Source organism: Thamnophis elegans, chromosome 6 (assembly GCF_009769535.1).
Source record: "Thamnophis elegans isolate rThaEle1 chromosome 6, rThaEle1.pri, whole genome shotgun sequence".
Classification (NCBI taxonomy): Eukaryota; Metazoa; Chordata; class Lepidosauria; order Squamata; family Colubridae; genus Thamnophis; species Thamnophis elegans.
The window spans coordinates 30,520,940-30,544,951 of NC_045546.1; the positions used below are offsets into that span (position 1 = coordinate 30,520,940).

At 39.6% G+C, this 24,012-nt stretch overlaps 1 protein-coding gene across 1 annotated transcript; it reads right to left on the reverse strand.

Moving 5' to 3' along the window:
• Positions 1-437: 437 nt before the first annotated feature.
• Positions 438-23,919, reverse strand: ILDR1 (immunoglobulin like domain containing receptor 1). Its single transcript, XM_032219356.1, has 9 exons — positions 23,352-23,919; positions 20,107-20,277; positions 15,983-16,132; positions 14,896-15,015; positions 13,106-13,252; positions 10,019-10,123; positions 8,604-9,421; positions 6,047-7,558; positions 438-2,558 (listed from the first exon to the last, which is right to left on the reverse strand). The coding sequence occupies exons 1-8, from the start codon at positions 23,407-23,409 to the stop codon at positions 7,517-7,519; spliced, it is 1,611 nt and encodes a 536-aa protein (XP_032075247.1). The 5' UTR covers positions 23,410-23,919; the 3' UTR covers positions 438-2,558; positions 6,047-7,516.
• Between the last annotated feature and the right edge of the window lie 93 nt (positions 23,920-24,012).

A 24,012-nucleotide genomic window follows, 5' to 3' on the forward strand; every position in this document is an offset into this window, starting at 1 on the left:
GTGGTGAGTTCCAGGCGGTAAGCCCCTGTACAGGCGTACCAGAGCCTGCTCGGAGCACCGGGTACCGCTCCAATACGGTGCTCCAGAGAGCCCACCCACCCATGCTCCTTATCTTTCTTTAAAGTCTTTGGCGCTTCCGCATACAGTGCGTTCAGCGCCTGCACGATGCTCCACCAAACAGCTGGAGCGTTGCGGAGGCGTCCCTGGATGGCAAGACACATGCACGTGCTGCGCGCATCCATGTGGACAATGCCGGGCCCGTTCCAACCGTACCGGTTGGAACGGGATCCAGAACCCACCACTGATAGAAACACAGTTTGCTGTGGTGATTAGAAACCAGGAGACTGTGAATTCTAGCATTCCCTTAGTTATGAAAGCCAGTGAGGCAACTTCAGACCATGTGAGGGAATGAACTGGGGTTGCTATTTGCTTGTTTGAAAAGCAGCTGCAATCATGCAGACAAGCCATCCTCCTCCTTCCCCTAGGCATTCATTCATTCATTTCCTCAGATCTGCATTCCCAGACATTCAAACCACTGTTCTAGCTGCCTGGCTAACTGAGTCAAACCCTGGTGCTTTCAAGGACATACAGCAATAGCTTAACCTCATCCAATCTTTTGAACTTACAAAAGCATAAGCTAGTAAGAAGTGTGTATAGTAGGAAAAATAAAGGCAGTGACTATAAAAGGAGCAACCACACTAAAACAGTACTTCCTCCCAACTATTGCAATAACATCTTGAAGGCAAAGGTTATATGTTATTTTATAGACTATGAGGCCTTTGTGTAAACTGAATATTAACATACTGAGTGCAAAAAACTGAGTTTTGAACACATCTTTATGCAGCAACATCACCTTGCAAAGTCCTAGAATGATGCAGATGACCAGAGCAATAGCCTATTGTTGAAAGTGTGTGCAAGCCTCATCCACAATCAAATCCTCAAGTCTTATTATGTAGCACTCTGGTGTTCAACAGTAATAGCTGGATGCTAGGGAAATCAAGGATCTGATCACCAGATTTTCTCAGTCCTTCAAGGCACAACAGGTCATTAGATCCTTTGTGGCCCCAGACTAGGAAACTAGTCATGGATACTAATATTTTTATTATATGATTATAGTAACAGAACAGCTTTCTCAAGTTATGTTTCTGCTTTGGACTCAAATTACTTTTATCTGACTTGTCTTGTTTGCAGATCTCCACCTGCTCCTCAAGATTACACCCACAGTTCGTTACAGGTCTTGAGGATGAATTCTGAGGACTGTAAGATAGGAAGATCTTAACCACTAAGCCCACCATCTCCAGCCAGTCCTCTGCTTCCTGCCCTGTTATGAGCTTAATGGAACCGCAGAGTGTCCTATCCCAATTTCATCACCTCCTCTAAGGTCATAAAGCACATACAAACATCCCCAACTCTTAATAACCACAATAATTACTGTACTCTGTTCTTGTCCACACCCATCCATTCCTATTCACCACCCATCCATTTCCATTCCCTATCCACTTTCTTTCTACTCCCTGATGTTTTCATAAAAACACAGATCATACTGAGGGACTCCATAGAAATCAAAAGATGGAGATACAATGTTGAAAGTAGCTGCCAAATCACATATAGCTGTAACAGCAACCTGGTTCAAATATGGAGAGACCAGGATAGCTTCAAGTTGATTAGAAATAGACCCTTAACCCCATTAGCTCCCGCTACACAAGTATGTTCTACTAGTGCTTTAGGTTACCATTTGTAGAAACTTCCAACTAGGTAAAAAAAAATCCTGGTAATTTATGCCCATCAATTTCTTCTGGTAGGCCCACTATACTCACCAAAATTGAAAGGAAAGGGAAACTCCAGTTGTAATACCAATTGGCACTTCTTGACAATCTATACTGGATCATCTCCCTGCTCCATTCTGGGACTGACCAAGGGACCAGCAAGACCCAACAAGAACATTGGTGAAAATCTCCCCATGGCATGATAGCACCGTCTCAAACATTGGCACACATCAGCCTGACTTCTCTTCCTGGCTGACACATACTCCCAGTGCATTCACCAAGAACATGCCACAATAGGACCAGAATCAGCTTCAGGAGTGAGAGTGAGGGAGATACAAGGTATAAGTTACCTTTTAGTGGACATATAATGAACAAACATCATTGTATCCTCTAACCCATCCATTAAAAAGTCCATTAAAAATCCACCTGCAAAACAGTAACTGGCCCCACTAATACAAGCTTTTCTGACACCATATTTCAAATGGTTTCTTTAATCCTTTCAAATATGGCTGTGTTTAAATTGTCAAATGATAGAAGCCAGTTTCCACATTGCACAATGTTACAATACTGTACACCTGTTCATAATCCCTACATGTTGTTATATCTATAATTAAGTTAAATTAAGGGAAGAAGAATGGAGCCTCATGTGTTTTCTAATTCACCCATATTTGATCTCCCTATCGTAAACTTTACTGTGATTAGAGGCTTCCACACAATCAGAAATCTTCCTTTATCAAGACCCCTGATTTCATAAACAATTCTACTACCATTCAAGTATACTTACATACGAACCTTTTTTTTTTTTTTTTTAAATATATTTTATTCAATTTTCACATTCCATTTGCAATCATTTATATACAGGGTATTTACTATAAGAAAAGAAAAAAAAGAAAAAGGGAATAAAACGAACAAGTAAAAAGGAAACACAACTCATCATTCACAACCCCACCTAACCCTTTCATCCTCCATACACCCCATCTACCCCCTCCAACTTTCCTTTCTCCCTCTAACACTCCCCTCCTACTTCCCTTTCCCCTCAAACCTTCCTTCTCCCCTTACTCCCCGGACACCCTCCTTACATTCCCCTTACTCCTTCCTTACTCCTCCCTCTTCTTTCCCTCTACCTCCCTCCTTGGTGTATGCCTTTATTCGAGTGTTGTTTGATCTGATAAAAGTAAAATAAACCAAGGGAAAAAAAAAAAAAAAAAAAGGAAAAAAAAAAAAAGAACCACCGTATATAAATACATTCTTGTTATTAAGACTATGTTAACACCCCCCCACCCCACCCCCCACAATCCCCATCCCTAATCCTCCCGACTTCCCAGGGCCCACACCTGGCACTACCTTCTGTCTAAAATATCTTGTATACATATGGATTAAAAAATAAAAGTAATATATCAAAAGAAAAAAAAAAAGCAGAGAAAAAAAAAGGAGAAAAGAAAAGAGAAAAGAGAAAAAAAGAAAAAAAAAAGAAAAAAAGAAACCACTCTTTGCGTTGATCTCAGCCCCCCATCTTTATCTATGCTTAAATAGTATAAATCATTCTATCTATATTTTATTCTCGTCTCTTACTTCTTTGCTATTTACCCCAACCTTCTGTAGATTCTCCCGTTCCTCTTCCTAAACCTCATGATCCCTTCCAATAAAATTTAAGCAACGTGGTTCATGCCATATATTCAAATATAACTTTACAGACAAGTAATCAAACTTTCCCTTCTAGTAAAATTTAAACAGCGTAAATGATCTTTCTTTACCCCCTTTTCAAACAGTAATTCAAAATAATCTAACCAAACTTCCCCTTCTTAGTAAAGTTAAGCAGCGTAGATCAGATATTACTTTACACAGGAATCAATTTCTATCTTAAGATAATTCCAACCGACTTCCTCTTCTAATAGGATTTAAATAACTTAGTTCATTCCACATGCATTTTACCCTCATCCCTCACTTGTCTGATATTTACCACTATCAAATTTATACTAGCATTTGTTTAAAATATAACTCAGAGCGATTTAAGTAGCATGGATCATTCCACATATTCAAATAATACTTTCAGCAAGAGTCAGTTAACCTTCTATTTTAAGGTAGTCCCTTCTAACAAAGTTTAAACAGCATAAATCATTCCGCATTCTTTTTACACTTATCTTAAGATAATCCCAAGCGGCTTTCTGTTCTAATAAGCTTTAAACAACATAAATTTTACCCTCATCCCTTGCTTGTCTGATGTTTACCACAAATAACGTAGTTCATTCCACATGCATTTTACCCTCATCCCTTACTTGTCTGATATTTACCACTATCAAATTTATACTAGCATTTGTTTAAAATGTAACTCAGAGCGATTTCAACCAACTTTCCCTTCAAATAAAAGTTAAATAGCATGGATCATATTCAAATAATACTTTCAGCAAGAGTCAGTTAACCTTCTATTTTAAAATAGTCCCATCTAACAAAGTTTAAACAACATAAATCATTCCGCATTCTTTTTACATTTATCTTAAGATAATCCCAACCGGCTTTCTGTTCTAATAAGCTTTAAACAACGTAAATTTTACCCTCATCCCTTGCTTGCCTGATGTTTACCACTATCAAATTTATGCTAACGTTAATTTAAAATCTAGCTCAAAGTAGTTTCACCCAGCTTTCCCTTCTGATAAAAATTAGTCCGCTTTTTCTACCGGAGGTCTCAAACCCCCATTCAGTCCTCAACTTTAGCAAGCATTTTGAAGTGTCTAAATTCTCGATCTCCGTTTTTCTGCTTCTCCCAGGGAGGAGGGGCTACCCCCTCCATCTTGCAGCCACATGGCCAGCCGCTTGCCTTCTCCTTCCGCTTGTCTCTCCTCTCTTCCAAGCGCGTCAGGAAGTCCCGCCTTCAGAATCCTACAATAGAAATCTTGAGCCTCCGAAACAGAGTTAAGACGAAATCTTTGATTCTCAAATGTAACCGTGATACCGGCAGGGGCCTCCCATCTGTATCGAATCTGTTGACTCCTAAGCTCCTTAGTTAAAAAGGTGTAGTCCCTTCTTGCCTTCAGCATCTGAAAAGGAATATCTTTGAAAACAATCAGGTCCTGGCCGTCAACTCGGAAACTGTTATTATGAAACTTTTGCACAATCGCATTTCTAGATTCTTTTGTAGAGAAATGTATAATTATGTCCCTCGGGAGCTGTCGCTGTTCCGCTATCAATGAGTTCTGGCGATAGATTTTCCGAATCTGCCAATCAAAGTTAAGTCCCGGGCTTCCCAGCGCATGGCTGAAGGCTTCAGCAAAGGTCTGTTTCAAATTCTCTTGCTCCTTTTCACGGAATCCTCTGACTCTTATTGCAAATGCCTTCCTATTAAAATTTATCATCATAAGCTGTTCTTCGTTATCTCTAATTTTTTGTTGTAAAATTTGAATATTGGTAGTCAAATTAAAATTAGCCTTCTCCAGACTTTCCAATTTGTTCTCTATTTCAGCAGAGTAATCTGACAGGGCAGACACGGCTGCAAACGTATTCGCCTTCATTTGATTAACTTTAGATTTTAGATCATCATAAAGTTCCAATACAAATTCCTTAATTTCTTGCTTAAAGGCATTAAACATTTTAAAGAGATATTCCTGTGTTAAAAATTCTCCAGTAGAGGGCGTAGGAGACAAAGGCTGTGTTTCCAGAAAAAATTCTTTAAATTCTTTAGACACATTTGTAGCAAGACGCTTCTTTGATCTGGGTGCCATAATAAATAAACAAGTAAGCAGCGCTTCTCTCCCCTCTATTTCCAAAGAAGAAGAGTTTATTTTGTTAAGGAGCGGTCTGCAGGAAGATAAACCCGGCTAAGTACATCCAGTAATCATCCACGGAGAGAAATCGCCATTTTGAGGTCTATTTAGACAAAGAAGTCTCTAAGACGAATGGTGCTGGTATTTAAGATAGTAATAAAAGCATAAATCTCACAGGGGTGGTACCCTCCCATATCAATTCTAGCTTGAAAAAACTTTGTTTTGTCCTGGGGGGGGCTAGCCTGTCTGGGGCTGCCAAAAAAAAAGGCAGCTGAGAAGAAATGGCTGGAGATAAAAGCTCCGCTTCGGCTGGATCTAATCTCTTTCCACAGCCAAAAAAAGAAAAAGGCTGTGGCTTACGAACAGACCCTAGCCTACGGAGCTATCCTCCCTGCCCCTTTCTTAGCCAAAAAGGGGTGCTATCTATGATCTTATTTAGATATACAAACCAGATCTCTGAGGAGCTCGGTGGAGCCCTCCTCGGCAACAGGCCACGCCCCCAGGAAGTCCTTACATACGAACCTTTTGTTGACTTTCCTACTCAATCTAGAAAAGTTAGAGCTATCAGAGATACCGTGATGGATACAATGGTCCTGAAGGCAGATTATTAATCAAATTTACGTATTCTGTCCAGGTGCAATAGGGTCCTCATCCCCTTTGTAAAGTCTTAGATCTAGACAACTTATCATCCTCATTGTCATTCTCTGGTTCTCTGAATTTTTTGTAAAGCATAGTGCCCAAACTGACCATAGTAATCAAGATGGAGTCTGAGCAATACAATGTAACAGTTCCTAATTTGGAAACTATACTTAATGAAATTTGACATCAAATTGCTTATTTTGCAAACTAATCATATTGCTGACTCACAATTAGATTTTGATCAAGGACTATTCCTTGATCTTTTGCACAAGTATTACAATCAAGCTCAGTAGCACCATAAACTTGTGCATTTGATTTCTTTCATGAGTAACTTTTCATTTACCATCATTTAGTTTCATTCTGTTTCTATCTACCTGCTTTCTAGCTTTACATTACCTATACAAATCATTTTGAGTTTTCTCTTTAAACATATTAGTAGTTTTGTATCATTTGCAAATCTGATAATCATTCACTTCTCATGTAAATCATTAATAATAAAGATGAACAGCATCACTCCAACAATTACACACAGCAGTATTTTACTTTATACCTTATTTCCTAATGACAAAAGTAGTTTGAGCAGTTCTGAATAGCTGCCTCAGACTTAGAATGATTCAGTCTAAATGTGACTGGACATGCTTTAAAGCTCATTAGAAACGTCCTTCTAACCGCTTTCCTTGATGTTCTGGAGGTACACTGGTATGTTATTTTTATTGCCTACCGCCCAACATTATAGCAAAATATTTTTTCACTTATCAACTTGTTAGTTTCTTTGAATGTTCAAACTTCACAAATTAGGCTACATTTTTGTTGACATCAAATAATGTAATGCAAAGACTTGTGCAAATTATAGATACTAGATATATGCACTAGTATCTGAAAGTTTTCTGACTCAAAATTTTCTAGAAATCTTCCTGACTGGATTTTAAAAAAAAAACATCCTATTACACAATATGTGTAATAAAGCAAGACTGAATTCTGTAGTTCATTACCCAAGATTAAAACTGTTATCTTTTGGAGTAACAGAAACTACCCCACCTATTAATGAACAGTTGCCAGTTTGTATTCTTAATAAAAGTATTAAGATCAAGGTAAGACCTCAAGATCCAGACAAGGAAATCATTTACGTAATGTTTCAGTATCTGTTTTGTAAAATAAAAAAAAATCTTACTGCATTAGTAAGTGTAAGTGCAAAAACGATTAAAAACTTTTAATACAAGAAAGTGCAGTCTGATGGTGATGGAGAAATAAACCTGTTACTGACTGTTGTGAATAATATTAAAAGCCAGAATGAAAATCTGCTGTTCAGTCAGCCACCCAAATCTCATTTTATACAGTAGCAGAGTGAAGAGGCTAAATGATGACACTCATCCCACTGCGAGAACTGCCTTTTTCCTAGAAGAGAGAAAAAAAACTGCTATTAGTAAGAGGCCACGAAAGATGACAGATCAGCAGCCATTTATAATGCACTTCATCATTTTAGGAGTACAAGATGCACCAGCGTATAAGACACACCAAGATTTTGAAGAGGCAAATTTTTTTTAAAAAGTTTTTGTACTCTGCAAACCTCCCCAAACCGGTCCATTTTTTACCCCCCAAAAGGGCATAAATAGCCTTTGAGAGGCTTGTAGTGTGTTCGGGGGTGGGGTGGGGGTGGGGTGGGGATGAGCAAAAAAGGGACTTGTCAAAAAAAGGACATGCATAGCCTTTAGGAGGCTTATAGAGTGCTCCTGGGGACTGGGGAGCCAAAAACGAGCAAAACAAACGGTCCGTTTTTTGCCCTCCCCAGCCCCCAGGAGCACTCTAAAGGCTTTGCATAGCCATTTTGCAAAGGGGAGCGGGTTTCGGGAGGCCAAAAATGCTGTATTCAGTGTATAAGACACATCCAGATTTTCACCCTCTTTTTGAGGGAAAAGGGTGCGTCTTATATGCCGAAAAATATGGTACATTTTGCACTTGTGTTATTTGAAGCCATCCAATCCTTAGCATATTAGAGTGAAGGATGCTCCTTAATAGTTACTGAATTTTGAGCACGTAAAGGAGCTGACAGCACTGAAGAGCTTCTCTTTGATTTGGGTAGAGCACATTATAGAGCTTTACAATATGACAGGCATTGCCAGTTTTTGTGAAGGTGCTTATTATTACTTATAAAGCCCAACATGGCATAGGGCCAGGCTATTTGAGGCTCCATCTTTCTTTCACTGCTTCTGTTTGCCCCACCAGATCTAGTAGAGGGGACATGCCCTGGATCCCTTTTATCAAATAACAACATCTTGTTGGCCCTTCTAGTTGTGCCCTCTTGACGGCCACATCTCCCCTATGAAGCAATACCCTCCATCTGTATCCCATTCTCTATTTCCTGTCTCTGTTACAGACAAGCATGTATGTTTCAGGATAGAATAATTCAAGTAATCATAAAAGCCATGATATCACAATTTACCGACTGTTCTGTTGACTTTTTGAGTTTCTTGTTCTTGGTTGGGGTAACTTCAACAGAACAATAGCTAGGTGGTTTTTCGTATTGCCAGTCTGAGGAATGATGCTGATATTGAGGCCTACTGTTTTTCCGGGAATAGTCCTGTTCTCCAGAGGAACTCCATGACTCCTCGGAGGATGGTGGAGAATAGCTGCGATGCCGTCGTTGATCCTGGTGAGCAAAGTTATTGTCACGTTGATATGTTCGTCGTTGTGAATGTTGATTTTTTCTCTCGGAATGTTGCTGTCCAGAATACCCTCTTCTTGTCTCAAGATGGGAATCAAAACTATTTCTGCTTCGCGAGGTGGGTACTACATCTGTTGCAGAATTCCGGTATCTACCATGATGGCTGCCATGTCTTTGTGATTCAGTTCTGTTTCTATGCCTATCCCATAGTTCCTGATCATAGCTGAAAGAAGAATCATCATCCAAAGATGAACGATGCCTCCATCTCCTCTCCTCCCTCTGGTTTACATTTGTGCTGCTCCGAGGTCTTGGAATATGTGTAGATCTCCCTGGTCGTGATGAATTGCTAGATCTCTGAGAGGACGGGATATGCTCAATGATAGGAGGCAACTGGATTACTCTGCGTTCCACAATCTCTGAGCCCAGAGAAGAGAGAATGCTAGGATGTTGACTGCTTCCAACATGATGTGAAGGTAGTATAGGCTGAGACAGATTAAGGTTCCTGATCTCAGATTCAAGGTGATCCAAGATCTTGTTGCTAGCAGGTGCTTGGGCAAATGGAGGCATTAATGGTTGGCTGCTTTGGAGAGATACATCTAAAGAACATAATATAAAATGCTTACATTAATTTCTAGCTACAGGGAGTACCTTTGGATAGAAAAGCAAGATATGAATATCTTAATGATCAAATAACCTTTCTGCTGTTTTGATAGAAGGCTTGCTTCTGAATACAGTACACTTAAAAGTTACATTTGCACAGAGTACAAAGGATCTCTGCAACACAAGGCACTTTTGTAACACAAGCGGAAAAGGGTAGTTTTTCTCAATTGATTCAGCATTGTGCTTGTCTACGCCCAAGTCTCAAAGGGATCAAAGTTTCTAAAAGTTGTACATAACACTGCAGTATTGGGGTGCAAAAAGCCAATGGCAGGATATTTTCTGGTTACATTCAAGTGTAATAGTTACTATTCCATCCCAGATAGTAAGCAGAACATTTAATATTATCTGATCTCCGTGGACAAATAGCTGCAAAAGATTAAAAAACATCCCTTAACCACCCATACATTTTCTATCACTGTACTGTTGTGCCTCTTGGGAAAGAAGCATTATAATGTCATAGAGGAAACACTCTAAATTAAGTGAAAAACCAAATGCTTCAACAAAGCTTCGACAGCATCCCTTGGGGCTCCTACCTCTCTGCAATAGTGGGTTTAATTGGTATGAAGATGACTGGGAGTGGTGTGTCATCCATGGAAGAAGTTGTTTAGCTTGTTTCACAAAGTGGTGCCGTTCTAGGACTAGAGAATAGAAAAATAAAATTGATATTATTAGTTTATGGATTTAAATACCCCTCACAGAACTGTCAAGTTGATTGAATAGTTTTGTATTTTGCAGTTACAATAATAAGTCATTGTGCTTCAAGGGTAATGGTTATCAGGTTCCTTCTCACTTATTTTAAAGTACAGGTAGTCCTTTAGTTTTAGCGATTTGTTTAATAACCATTTGAAGTTAAAATGGCACTGAAAAAAAAGACTTATAAGCAGTTTTCACACTTAAAACCATTGTACCATCCCCATGGTCACATGATCAAAATTTAGGTATAGGAATGAGAGGAAAGGTTACGTAAAGACATGCGCATCAAACTGCCATGATCTCAGTGGCTTTGTACCTTTTAACCTATGAGCTCACCTAGCAGAGACAGGCCGTACCAGGGAGTTATGTGAGATTCAACTCTGGCTGGGATTGACTTAGACATTGACAAGTAAAATGTACCAATAAGATGCTGTTGCTAGCCCTGCTTTTGCTTTGCTTGTTAAAACTGTATAAAAGCCAAATAAACTCTGCGTAAGGCAGACAGACATTTTGGACACCACTGCTGTGATGGATTTCTGAAACCTACATTTAGGTGCTTGGCAACTGGCATGTTTTTATGACAGTTGCACTGTCCTACAAATGATTGCCATTTGTAACCTTTCCAGCTGGCTTCTGATAAGCAAAGTTAAAGGGGGAAGCCAGATTCACTTAACAACTGCTATGATTTGCTTAGCAACTATGGAAAAAAGGTCATAAAATGAGAAGCAATTCACAACTGTCATTTATTAGCAATGAAAATTTTGGGCTCAACTGACTTGGGTGTGTCAAGGATTATCTGTAGATTTAAGATATATTTAAGACACATGATCAAATGTTCACTTTTCACTTTATCAATGTGAAAGTGACAGCTCTTTCAACTTTTGCATTCCAGCCAAAGCCCCTTACATTCCTTTTCACCGGAATCTATCTAATTGAAGAAACAAAGCAATTATGATTAGGCCTCAATTATATGGTAGGAACTGCAGAAAATACAGTCTGGGGTTCTATGACATGTTGGTGGTGAGGGTCCCATGAGAGACTATGAAAACCCCTCCCACAAAAAAAATCATTTTTCAAACTTGGTTACACAATGCTAGTGCTCGCAGTGGTAAGAATTTTTATGTATTGTAATACATAAAACCGGCATTCCACTTTGTTGTCATTGCAAACAATGTAAAACATGGATTGTGTAGAAGTGAATTCTATTGTGAAGTTTTGCAGTTTTTTGAAATTCTTATTGGGAAGTTTTCAGAGGCCTAAACATTATTTCAAGGATTCCTCCAAAGTAGAAAGGCTGGGGAAAAAGCTGTTTTATATACTTAAGGATTGAAGGAAGTCTTACAGAATTTCTGAGGCCTTGGCAACCATTTCTTCTCAGGTCCTTAAACTGTCCACACCATATGCAAGCCCTGCTGCATTTCTTCTTGTGATAATACTACAAACATTCATCACCAAGCAAGTTTTTTTTTAAAGCAGACCATTATAAGCTGCCTCACAGCAGACAAAAGCTCTGATTACCATATGTTTCAGAGTATGACACACCTTTCCCCCTCAAAATAGAGGGTGAAAATCTGGGTGCATCTGAATACAGCATTTTTGTCCTCTTGTAACTCAGTCCTCTTTGCAAAAATGTCCATGCATGGCCTTTAGCAGGCTTCCAAAGTGCTCCTGGGGACTGGGGAGGGCAAAAATGAGCTGTTTTTTGCTTGCTTTTGTCCCCCCAGCCCCCAGGAACACTCTATAAGCCTCCTAAAGGATAAGCATGCCCCTTTTTTTGACAAAAAACAGACCCATTTTTGCAAAAAAAGGGACGTTATTTGCTCATTTTTGCCCCCCCCCCCAGCCCCCAGAGCACACCACAAGCCTGCTAAATGCTACTCATGCCTATTTTTTTTGACAAAAAATTGTGCCGCTTTTGGGAGGTTTGCAGTGTGCAAACACTTTTTTTTAAAAAAAAAACCTCTTCAAAATCTTGGTGCATCTTATACTCTGAAAAATATGGTAGAGCTACAAATGGCATAAATATGTGGAGAAAGGGAATGGCAAAAAAAAACATGGTTGCAAGACCTAGGGATCAAGCTACTAACATTCCCTTCATGCTACTTGTCTATACTTTAAAATCTGCAAAGGTTCTCCTCATATAGCTGCCTGAATTAGACTGGTGGACACAGAAATTAAAGTCTTTTCTGCAGTGGCTAAGCTTTCATTAGATGAAGCTTACTGTTACCACTATTTTTATATGGGATACTTTTTAAAAACACATAAGTGTGTTCCAAATATTTTTAAAGTAGAAAACAACTGGACAAATGAAACATTGAGTGACATTAAATCTGGAAAAAAATGTATCTTCTTGGCATGATTGTGTTGTATTTCTTTGGTTCCAACTTCCTGAAGTCACTGAAGTACATATGGAACAGCGGTGGGTTCCTGCCAGTTCTAACCTCTTCTATAGAAGAGGTTCCACAAATCTACAGTGCCGTTTAGAACCGGTTCCAGCTCCCTCTCCCTGCCCATCCCACATCATTAAGATCAAGAGCGAGAGGAGGAATTCTGGGAGTTGAAGTCCACAAGTCTTAAAGCTGTTAAGGGTTTTTTTTCTAAAGGGTTAGGGGTGCAAGGGTCTTGTAACTTGACAGCTTTAAGACTTGCGTGCTTCAAATGCTAGAGTTTCTGAGCCAATGTTTTGGTTGCTAAGCAAGAGCGTTGTTAAGTGAGTTTCACCACATTTTACAAGTTGGCCATGCCCACCCAGTCACATGGCTGGCAAGCCATTCCCACCCGGTCATATGGCCAGCAAGCCACTCCCACAAAGCAGGCCACACCCACAGAAGAGGTTCTAAAAAAATTTGAAACCCACCACTGATATGGAAGCAACATACATTTCACAGCCTCTTTTATGCGTTATGTTTATAAGGATTCTGGATTACCTTTTTCATTGCAGCAGCAACGAGTTGGGCAGCAAGCACATCGCACATGGCAGCAGCAATGCTGTGGGCAGCACTGACACCAGCATATTCCAATTACCATGAAGAGGAGGAGGGCACCAAGGATGATGAAGAGTACTGTAAGCCAATCTGCATCAAGTAAAAGCCCCCCCCCCCCGAAAAATTATTAATCAGTATTCATTGTTTTCTCCATTCCTAGGTACCTGATGTTATTTTTCATATCAAGTACTTAAATTCAGACAGAATGATTCAAATCTCAGTTCATCCACATCTTTCTGTGTGGTTGTAAAGAAAAGAATGAAACCGATTCCTTTCTTCTTCAATTATACACAGTTTAATATTATTAAAATCAGTTAGTTTGATAAGTTTCCATGAAAATATCCTGAACCATTATTTATTATGATAATTTACTGCCACTAATATGATTTTAAAATATTTCCTTCCAGGGTTAATTAGATAATTCAGCCCTGTCATTATATTTTCTATAGTAAGGCCTTGTTATAAGTAATGCTCATAGAAGAGCCAGATGATATTGTTCTGAAGTATCCAAGCAGCAATATACATTTGCATTAATCCACTAAAACAAAAGTTGAAATCATGGACAGACATGGAGAATCATAAGAATGCAGTAGCAGTTAATAACACATGAGCTAAGCCCTGCCAAATAAGCCAACATTAGAAACTTAAAGTAACTATAGACCTCTGAACATCCAGGAATAATCAGTAAGACAGCAGCCAAAGATAAGCTGCTGAGAAAGTGCCTGAAGTAGTATCAGACATGGGAGGAAGATCAAGCAGAAGAAGTGCCATGGCATGGGCTGTTATCATTGACAGATAGCTGAGACGATTGACATTAGGAAATCCTACTAATGGCTGGACTAAAAGATGGCACTGATCATAGCAACTCCAAACAGACACTAAGCCTCAGATTCTGTAGCAGCTAGGGTCTTCCAAACTAGTTGGCATTGTATGTAGGAACATCTGCACATTTATGGGTTAGAATATCTCAACTCCAGATGTGAGATTCCACAGAAAGGTTAAAATCCTGTGGAGTATTGGTGCACAGGATCCATGGAGTATGGGTCAGTACCAACCTTAGTACCAACCAATTAATCAGACATTATGATAATAGACAAGGACCAGAAGACAGCAGTGATGATATATGTAGCAGTGCCAAGTGACAGAAACATAAGGAAAGCGTATGAGAAGCTGGAGAAGTACAAGTCCTGAAGGAGCAACAAAGAGAGGGTGTGGAACGTAAATGCCAAAGTTATCTCAATGGTGCAAGGCAGTGGTGGGTTCCGGATCCCGTTGCAACCGGTATGGTTGCAACAGGGCCCGTTGTCCTCCACATGAAGGAGTGTGGCGCGTGCGCACGCACGCACGCAGCACACACATGCGTCTTACCATCCAGCGACGCCATGACGCTCCAGCTGCTCGGCGGAGCGTTATGCAGGCGCTGTACACGCCATGCGCATGCACGGAGTGTGGGCGGGCAGGCCCTCCGGAGCACCGTACCAGAACAGTACCCGGTGTTCCGGGCAGGCTCCAGTACGTCCGTACCAGGATGTACTTCCTGCAACTCACACTGGTGCAAGGAACACTTGGAACAGTGCTCCTAGACGAGGAGACTGGCTTGAACAGATCCCAGAAACAACACCAGAGCTGTTTGTCCAGAAGAGTACAGTGTTAAGTACAACTAAGAACCCTCAAACTCCCAGACCTCTGGTAGAAAATCTAAGACACATGCCACCCAAAATGATGCTACATACTCAAAACAATGAGCTTGACTTCTTTGTCTGGATCACCAGTTGTGTCTCCTGGAGCTTCAACGGTACAATAATAGACTCCATTGTCCCACCACATCACCTCGTTAATTACAAGATCTGCTCCTATAAAATGGAAAACAACATAATGAAGCCCCACCAATGTTGGTTTCAGATAATGATCTAAATTTCTGAATAACAAAATAATTATTTTCAACTATAAAAAGTCAACAACTGTAACCCTGAGCAGTGCCCAGGCACCAGTGTAATTGGAGTCTTATATTACACTCTGCTAAATTGCATTAATGGAGACAAAGAAAAGAATCCTAAGGGAAATTGATTGTACAATGGACATAAAATGATGCTGAATAATTCTAAGCTGCATAAATACTGATCAGTAAATTCTTACTGGTAACAATCTTTTAAAGATCATATTTTAATCCAATGCCCTTCAAATTAGAAATTCAAATGCTACCATAAATATGATGGCGAACCTATGGCACGCGTGTCAGAAATGGCACATAGAGCTATCTCTCCGGGCATGCAAGCTGTTGCCCGTTGCTGTTCCTGGTTTTGGTGTGATGGCCAGCTGGTCTTAACACGCTCAGGAGCACCAAAACCGGAAGAGCAGCTGCCCGGTGCGCATGCCGAGAAAGTGATCTTCTGGTTTCTGGCACGTGCATGCGCACCAGCCAGCTGGGCTTTGTGTGCTCATGCGTGCCAGAAACCGGAAGACCAGCTGGCCGGTGCTCATGCACCTGGTCTTCCAGGTTCTGGTACGCATGCCCGCGCAAACACCAGGTGGCCGGTGCACATGTGTGTGCTATAATCTGGAATACGATGTTCCCGATGTGCGCTTGCGCACCGAGTAGCTACTCTTCCGGTTTCTGGCACATGTGCATACACACATTCCCATTTTAGCACTTGGTGCCAAAAAGGTTTGCCAACACTGGTATATATCATAGTATGATGACAGAATTAAATGAGGAATTAGAAAGGAGGAGTGCATACTGTACTACATAATGATACATAATTTATTAGATTATATTGAAAGGGATTTTTGAGGCTGCTAATATATCCAAAGATCACTTACTATTCTGAATTGTGATCCTTCGCTGCCTGTAATCAACACCCAATACTGGTTCATTTTGACCTCTTTTCTGAGCAACAATGCGCACTTCCCGTTGGTTGTCATTGCAGTCATTGGAAGGATCCTGGCCAAGATCTAGGCTTGCCTGATAGGCTGTAAATAAAATGTCAAATTGTTTATACTATTTCGGGAACCAATGTCCCCACTCTCATTGCACTTTTGTATAAATTCCTTTAATAGTGGAAGCAGTAGAAAAAAATAGGATTATATTAAGTAACAAAACTTTTTGAAGAAGTTCTTTATGTTCTTTAGGGATTCTTCAGTTTTGATTTTTAGGTTTGATTGCAGCAAGTTCTAATATTTACAAGAGATTTAGAAAAACGACAAACTACCATATTTTTCAGAATATAAGACGCACCGGAGTATAAGACGCACCAAGGTTTTGAAGAGGAATTTTTTTTTAAAAAGTAGGTAGGTAGAGGGATAGAGAGGGAGAGAAAGAGAGAGAAATAGAGTAGGTAGGTAGGGAGAGAGATAGAGTAGTTAGGTAAGTAAGTAGATAGAGAGGTAGAGAGAGAGAAAGAGAGAGAGAGAAATAACAGTAGGTAGGTAGGGAGGGAGAGAGAGTGTGTAGGTAGGTAGGTAAATAGAGGGATAGAGAGAGAGAAATAGAAAGAAATTGACAGATAAATACAGTTGATAGCTAGGGAGAGAGAGAGTAATTAGGTAGAGGGATATAGAGAAAGAGAGAGAAATACAGTAGGTAGGGAGGGAGGGAGAGAGAGTAGGTAGGTAGGTAGATGTTTCCAGGTGTATTTATCCATGTGCTGGAGAAGGAAATCGTTGACAATCTGCAGTACCTAAGACTTTGTTTCTGCTGGCACAGCATTTGATCAATGTAATTCTCATCAATCAGTTAAAGAGCTTTCCAAAAGAAAAAAAAAGTTTTTGCACTCTGCAAACCTCCCAAAAATGGCCCGTTTTTCACAAAAATGGCCCGTTTAAAAAAAAAAGGGGGGACGGGGGGGTGTCTTGCAGAGTGCTCCTGGGGGGGGCAAAAACGAGCAAAGCACGGCCCATTTTTCACGAAAACACATCTGTTTTTCATCAAAAAAAATGCATGCATAGCCTTATGGAGGTTTATAGAGTGCTGCTGGGGGCTTGAGGGGGAAACGGGCCATTCTTTGCTTACTTCTGCCCTCCCCAGCCCCCCAGGAGCTCTCTGAAAGCCCCCATAAGGGTATGCACAGCATTTTGGTGAAGGGGCAGGGCTTCCGGAGGTAAAAAATGCTGTATTCGCTGTATAAGATGCACCCAGATTTTCAGCCTCTTTTTTGAGGAAAAAAGGTGCATCTTATACTTTGAAAAATACGGTACCACTTCTGCCTTTTCTGACTACATTAAATTAAAATCTCATTTCCAAAAGTTAGCATTAAAATCTCACTTCAAAAAAACTTCTCAGTTCCAAAACATTTGTGCTCATTGCAGAATTAAGTGGTTGGTACAATATCCTTGTTGCTGTTTTTAAAGAAAACGGATAACCAATGATTGGTAATCCTAAACATATCCCAGTGGTGCAAAAAAGGCAGAAGACAACTGAAGTAAGCAGATGTAAACAACTGGTGCGCCAAACTCATTGGTAGGCAAAAATGGAACAAGAGCTAGCAAACCCGTAACAAAATAAGTCTCTTATGTCTTATAAGCCATACATTTGAAGCATGTTTTACTAAACAAACAATTGATGGGTTCACAGAGCGTATCAAACCACAAACAAGCAAATACATTCTAGAACAGTATGTTATGTCAACCACACTAATAAAGGCCAAGCTCTTGGGATGGAAATGGAAAATGATGGACCTAGTAAGCTTTTTAAACAATGACCATTATAATTCTAAGTAATAATAAACAATGAGTTTCATTTTAATTTAATTCATTACTTGTATAGTTCTCCTAACTCTGTCTTGGAAATTTTGGATAGAGTTAGGATCCTTTATCTTGTATGTGAGTTGGAAGAGTTTGGAGGGGAATGATTTGCTGGGGGGTGGCTGGAGTAATATTCTGGATATGGAAAGCAGACCCAGATACAGTGGGAGAAAGGGAGGAGGGGCGCGTAGACTGCTCAGATGGAAAGCACTCTTGGTGTCCTCTATGCTTCTACCTTTTACCCCATGTTCTCAACTCTAAGCAACAATCATTAGATTTAAAATAGTTTTAAAACGTGCATCAACAGTACTCTGTGCTTACTGTATTTTTGGAGTATAAGACGCACCTTCCCCCCCCCCTAAGAGCGTGGAAATGTTGGCACGTCTTATACACCGAGTATAGCCATTGTTGGCCTCCCAAAGCCTCACCCCCCCCAAATCCCATTTTTTGCAAAAACAATCCGTTTTTCGCAAAACCTGAGGTATTTTTGCCTCCCCCCAGCCCCCAGAAGCACTCTGCAGGCTTCAGCAGGGTTGGGGGAAGGCAAAAATGCCCCCATTTTCTGCAAAAATGGGGCGTGTTTGCCTTCCCCCAGCCCTGCTGAAGCCTCCAGAGTGCTCCTGTGGTTCGGGGAGGACAAACTTACTTACCACTTCAAAATCTTGGTGCATCTTATACACCGGTGCATCTTATATTCCAAAAAATACAGTATTTTATTTAAAATAAAGCAGATAATTACTGAAGTTATACAACTACTCAATTAATAAAAGGTACAAGCGGGATGTATTATATTGTTTTTTATGATATAAAAACTGGTATACATTTTTGAGCTTAATACCAAAATTTCCACTGTGTTGTATATACCGGCAAATTTTAAAAAAGAGAATAAATAACTCTTACAATAATATAGGTAAATAGTTGACCTTCCCCTTTTTATTTCAGCTGATTTACAACAACTATTGGTATTAGAAACCATACTCTAAATGTATTTACCATGCAGCATAATATATGGAATTTATTCTTGCTTAAATTTAGTTAAACTTTTGTTATGTATATTTAATGTTAATTTCATCATTGTTGCATATTCCCAAAAATTAAGTTTCCAATCATACATTGCTGTATGCAATGTATCTTAATTAATTAGTTGTTTTTTATGGTTTTTTGTTATTAAATTTAATAAAAATGTAATTTCATTTTGATCCCTAAAATTCTCTGAATAAGAGATTTTTTCCCCAATACAGATAGTCCTCGACTTACGACAATTGAGCCCAAAATTTCTGTTAAGTGAGACATTTGTTAACTGAGTTTTGTCCCATTTTACAGCCTTTCTTTCCACAGTTGTTAAGTAAATCACTGCAGTTGTTAATAATACAGTTAAGTGAATCTGGCTTCCTAGTTGATTTTGCTTGTCAGACGATAGCAAAAGTTGATCACACGACCTTGGGATACAGCAACGGTCATAAAAATGAACCAGTTGCTAAGCAATTGAATTTTGATCACATGATCATGGGGATGCTGCAAAGGTGGTAACTGTGAAAAACAGTCACAAATCACTTTTTTCAGTGCCGTTGTAACTTTGAACGGTCACTAAATGAACTTTGTAAGTCGAGGACTACCTGTACTTAGGGAATGTTCTACATATCCACCACATACAATAGACTGTTTCTTCTGTTTAATAGCATTTTCAACATTTATTACTATGTTCTCTATTTTGTCAATTATTGACAATGTTGACTACTACTTGTAAAAAATTTATACCAGTTCTCTCTCAAACAATAGCTTGGAGTACATTTTATAGGTGTTCTATCATTCTTCCCACCGCCGAATTGGGGCTATTTCTTTGAAATGTTGCCTCTAATTTGTCATGTATGTTTTGTCATATCGTATCCAACTAAGCAGCATAGTAAATGGTTGATTCTACATAGGCATTTCAAATTCTGTCATTTCTTTTTAATGTCATCCTCATTTTTGAGCTCAGATCTTTTTCTTTGAGCAGTTTGTTGATGCATCAGCCATGATATATTCCAGGGGAACTATTTGGAGATTTTATACATGGAAAATAAAATCTATTTCCTGTCAGTCCTGGAAGCCATCTTTTTCTTTGCTTCTTTAGTTGGGGGTTTATTTTGAACCCTGGCATTTCTTTCCTTATATCATGCTAGATAGTAATCTGTGACTGATCCATAGCAGAAGTACGTACTCACCAATAGTATAGTAATCAAGAATGGGATCCTTGCAAAAAGATTTATAGCGCCAAGTAACAACTACATCCTGCAGTGGTGCTGAAGTACTATAGTCACATCGGAGGATCACAGATGCAAATAAAGTTGTATATCTCTCAGTATCTGGCACTGTCACGAGAACAGAGAAACAACCTGTACAGGTGCAAACACAAACATCACATTGTACTCTGGGATATTAATTGAATATTATAGTTGCAGACTAGGAAAGAGATATGAAGAAGATAAAGTGGAAGTGAAGTCAGTTTTAGCGTCTGCAAAAAAAGAAGCTTCAAGGGTTTTGTCTCCAAATATTTGTCAGGTTCAAGAAATCAGGAACCAGCATAGGGTTCAAAAGTACCTACAAATTTATTTCCCTCTACCTATACACAAGAATCTGATTTACTAATGGTGAAGGCAAATTGGTGCTATATAAGAGACAAAGGGCTTCAAGCTGGGTTGGACATAGATCTCTTTCACTCCAGACTGATGATGCATTTGACCCCACCCCCAGGCTCAGCCTGCTCATCTCCTACAATATTTCCTACAGAAAAATCTAACAGCAATATGGAATAGCTGTGACATCTTTGAAATCACCACTTGATCTTATAGTATAGGTTTTTTTGCTACACTGCAAATGCATAAAGGAGTCATTGCAAAATCTTCCTGGTTCCTGGAATCCCCCAAGCCTGATAACATAGCCAGGTCTTGAAACTTGAAGAATGTTGAAAGGGAAGGAGCTATTTGGGAGAGAAAGATACCATAAGGTGGGCACCGCAGCAGAGAAGGCCTGCCTCCTGGGATCACCAAATGTGATTTGCTAGTAGATGGGACTTACAACATGCTTTTCTGCCAGACCTGATGGGGCAGGCAAATGTGATCAAGCAAAGGCAGTCCCTCAAATAACCTATGCCATGAAGGTCAAAACTAGCACCTTTAAAGGTCAAAATTAGCACCTTGAATTGGATCACAAAGCAAATTAATAACCAATGCAGGCAGATCAGAGGTGTAATATGTATCATTCTAGGGGCACACTGAAAAGGGAATGTGTTAAACTTGCAATGTCTTAAAAGATCAGAAAAGTATTGATCCACACTGCCCAGAGTCATAAAGTATGAATTGGGGTTTTTTATAATCTTTTCAAGTAAAATAAATTATCAGTACTTATAGTGTTATATTAGATATACCAATTATCCAGGGGTGAAATTCAGCAGGTTCTGATAGGGTCTGGAGAACTGGTAGCGGAAAATTTTAGTAGTTCTGAGAACCAGCAAATACTACCTCTGGCTGGTCCCAGAATGGGGTAGGAATGGAGATTTTGCAGTATCCTTTCCCTGCCATGCCCACCAAGCTATGCCCACAGAACCGGTAGTAAAAAAAAATTGAATTTTACCACCGCTATTATCTTAGCTATAATCCAGTTGAACTCACTATCACATAGGTATACGAGATAACATAAAATAAATATGCCAGTATGAAAGCTATCACAGTACTTATGATAACATAATATAAATATATGCTGCCTTAAGTGGAATAACTCAAATAGTACTGACTACAGAGAGTAGAAAGAGCATTTCATTTTATTTCAGCAGTTTTGTTCCTTTGAATTCCAAACAGAACTTAAAAGTAATTCTATATAAGAGTTATTAAAGTAATTTCTCAGTTATGTAGAATGCTTCCTCTATCCCATAGAGTCTGTGGGCTACACTGCCCTTTTGCATTGGAGTGGCTATTACAGCTGTTGAACTGGAACATCTGCATGTCTCAATAGCCTAGTCTTTACATATTATTGAATCTATTACATTTGGAGAGCAAATGTATTATAACTTCAGGGAAGTGTTTATGAATTGGGGAAAATATTTTTCAAGGTGGGGCTAAAAAAAACCCATTATGAAGAGAGCTCTGTACATTATTATTGTAGACTGGAACATAATTTGAAAACCAGTACCAAAAATAGAACATGTCTCCTTTCTAGACATTGTTCATCTACCTGCATTCTTCTCTATTGAAACTACAGCTATTGTAAGACATAATTGTATAACATCTGAAGGACCTCAGGCCTCCACATATTATCCAAGAAGCGTAAAGAATATCTTTGAAAGAATAGAGTATAGTAACACTCTCTTTAGGCTGAGATGGAACTCCATCCATAGACTAATGTTATTTAGTGATTTATAGAACTTTCTGTATCATTTAACCATTGCTATGGTAACAAATTATCAACAAACATAGATTTTATATCACAACAGCTCGGGCTTGATGATATTATAAGACACTATTGAGGAAATGACACCTCAAAAGATCTCTGTAGGAACTCCGAAAAAAATCGTAGTTGTTAGTCTTCTGTGGTCAGTGCTCTAATATGATAATAGTCAGAAAGAAGTCATTTTTCAAAGCTCTTCCATTCTCTTGGTATTTCTCTCAGTATGAAAGAAAGTACCTAATCTTTGGAACTGACATATTTTGTTTTCCTACCACTTGGCAAAGCACAATATCTTGAAACATATTCTAATCGCATTAGCCACCACCAAACTTTTAAACTATGTTTTATACAAACTCCTTTGCATGCTGTGTTTGCAAATATGATTGTAAGCAAGAATTTGTGAGAAACAGGACATATAAAAGAGTATGTGACTTTAGTTATTTCACTATTGGGGAAGCCTAGACTTTAAACAAATTACTGTATTGTCCTCTAGTGAAAAGTTTCACCCAGGAGCAATAATAGTTAAAACAAAATAAACTGCACACATCCAAAGTTATGCATTCAGTTCACAATTTTCATCTAAAGAAAAATTACTATATATGAATTTCTAACAATTTTCACTTAGACAAAACTTCTACACCTATGTAGTACTATATACAAATCTCTACATACAGGCAAGTTTACAACTGAAATATAGGGAGATGACATTAACCAGATCTCTAGTTCCTAGTCAAACCTCTTCCAGCCCCCAAACTTTACAAATTTTACATCAGCAAACATTTCTTTCTTTCAAGAAAAGTTTAAACAATTTAAAACAGTTGAGAAATAGCTGAACACGGTTGATCAATGGCTCAGCCTCCAGGCTGTCTGATGAGGAAATTGGTTTAAAAAAAAAAACAAGCGGGGAAGAACCAGGTAAGGAGACACTAGAGCAAGGGGTTCAATTTATTAGCTAAAAGCAAGAGAAAAAATCGAGGTTACTCCGTTCCGTTTAGCTCCCAGCTTCTCTCCCCTCTTGTTGACTCACCTGTCGAGGTGAGGCCGATAAAAAGCGCTTGAAATCGCCACTGCCAGATCCAGGCCATGGCGTCTCCTCCCACTTGCCCGGAGCCTCTAGGTAAACCTCAGCTCTCCTTTCCCTAACTCCTAATTCCACGAATTTTCTTCTGTTTTCCCGCAGCCGAGGGAGGGAGCCTTGAACCTTTCTCCCGGGGGAGGAGCGGCCCAGCACCCACTTCCTCCGTTCAGGCTTCTCTGGCACCTGTTGCTCAGGCACTTTCCCATTCCCTGTAGGTGCACTCCGCGGCGAATACCTGCAGGTGCCGCGCTCGCCCTAAGGCTCCCTCCTTCCTTGAAGCTTGCTGGGAAAGCCTGAGCAGAGACCTCTGCTGGATTGCACCAAAGGGCGCCGTCCATTAATCTATCCCGATGCCGAAGAGAAGGTAGCGAGCAAGATTGGAATGTAATAGCACCGTCCTCGCTTGCTGCTTCTCCCTATATTGGAATTTATGCCGGCGGTGTTCTCGTATAAGGAATAAGGAACTGGACCGCGGCTATTAAATTAGCACGATCGTCTCAGTTAGAGCGACCCCATAAGCCATACGCCAATTACACTAGTTGTAGGGTCTCCTGCTTGAGCGGGGGTGGGGTGCACTAGATCACTATAAAGTCCCTTCCAACTCTGTTAA

Coding starts and splice junctions, on each gene's coding strand:
- ILDR1 (XM_032219356.1), bottom strand. CDS start 23,409: ATGGCCTGGATCTGGCAGTGGCGATTTCAAGCGCTTTTTATCGGCCTC. Junction 20,278..23,351: donor TATCGGCCTCACCTCGACAG/GTGAGTCAACAA, acceptor GCACCTGTACAG/GTTGTTTCTCTGTTCTCGTG. Junction 13,253..14,895: donor AGTCAAGCTCATTGTTTTGA/GTATGTAGCATC, acceptor TACTTGATGCAG/ATTGGCTTACAGTACTCTTC.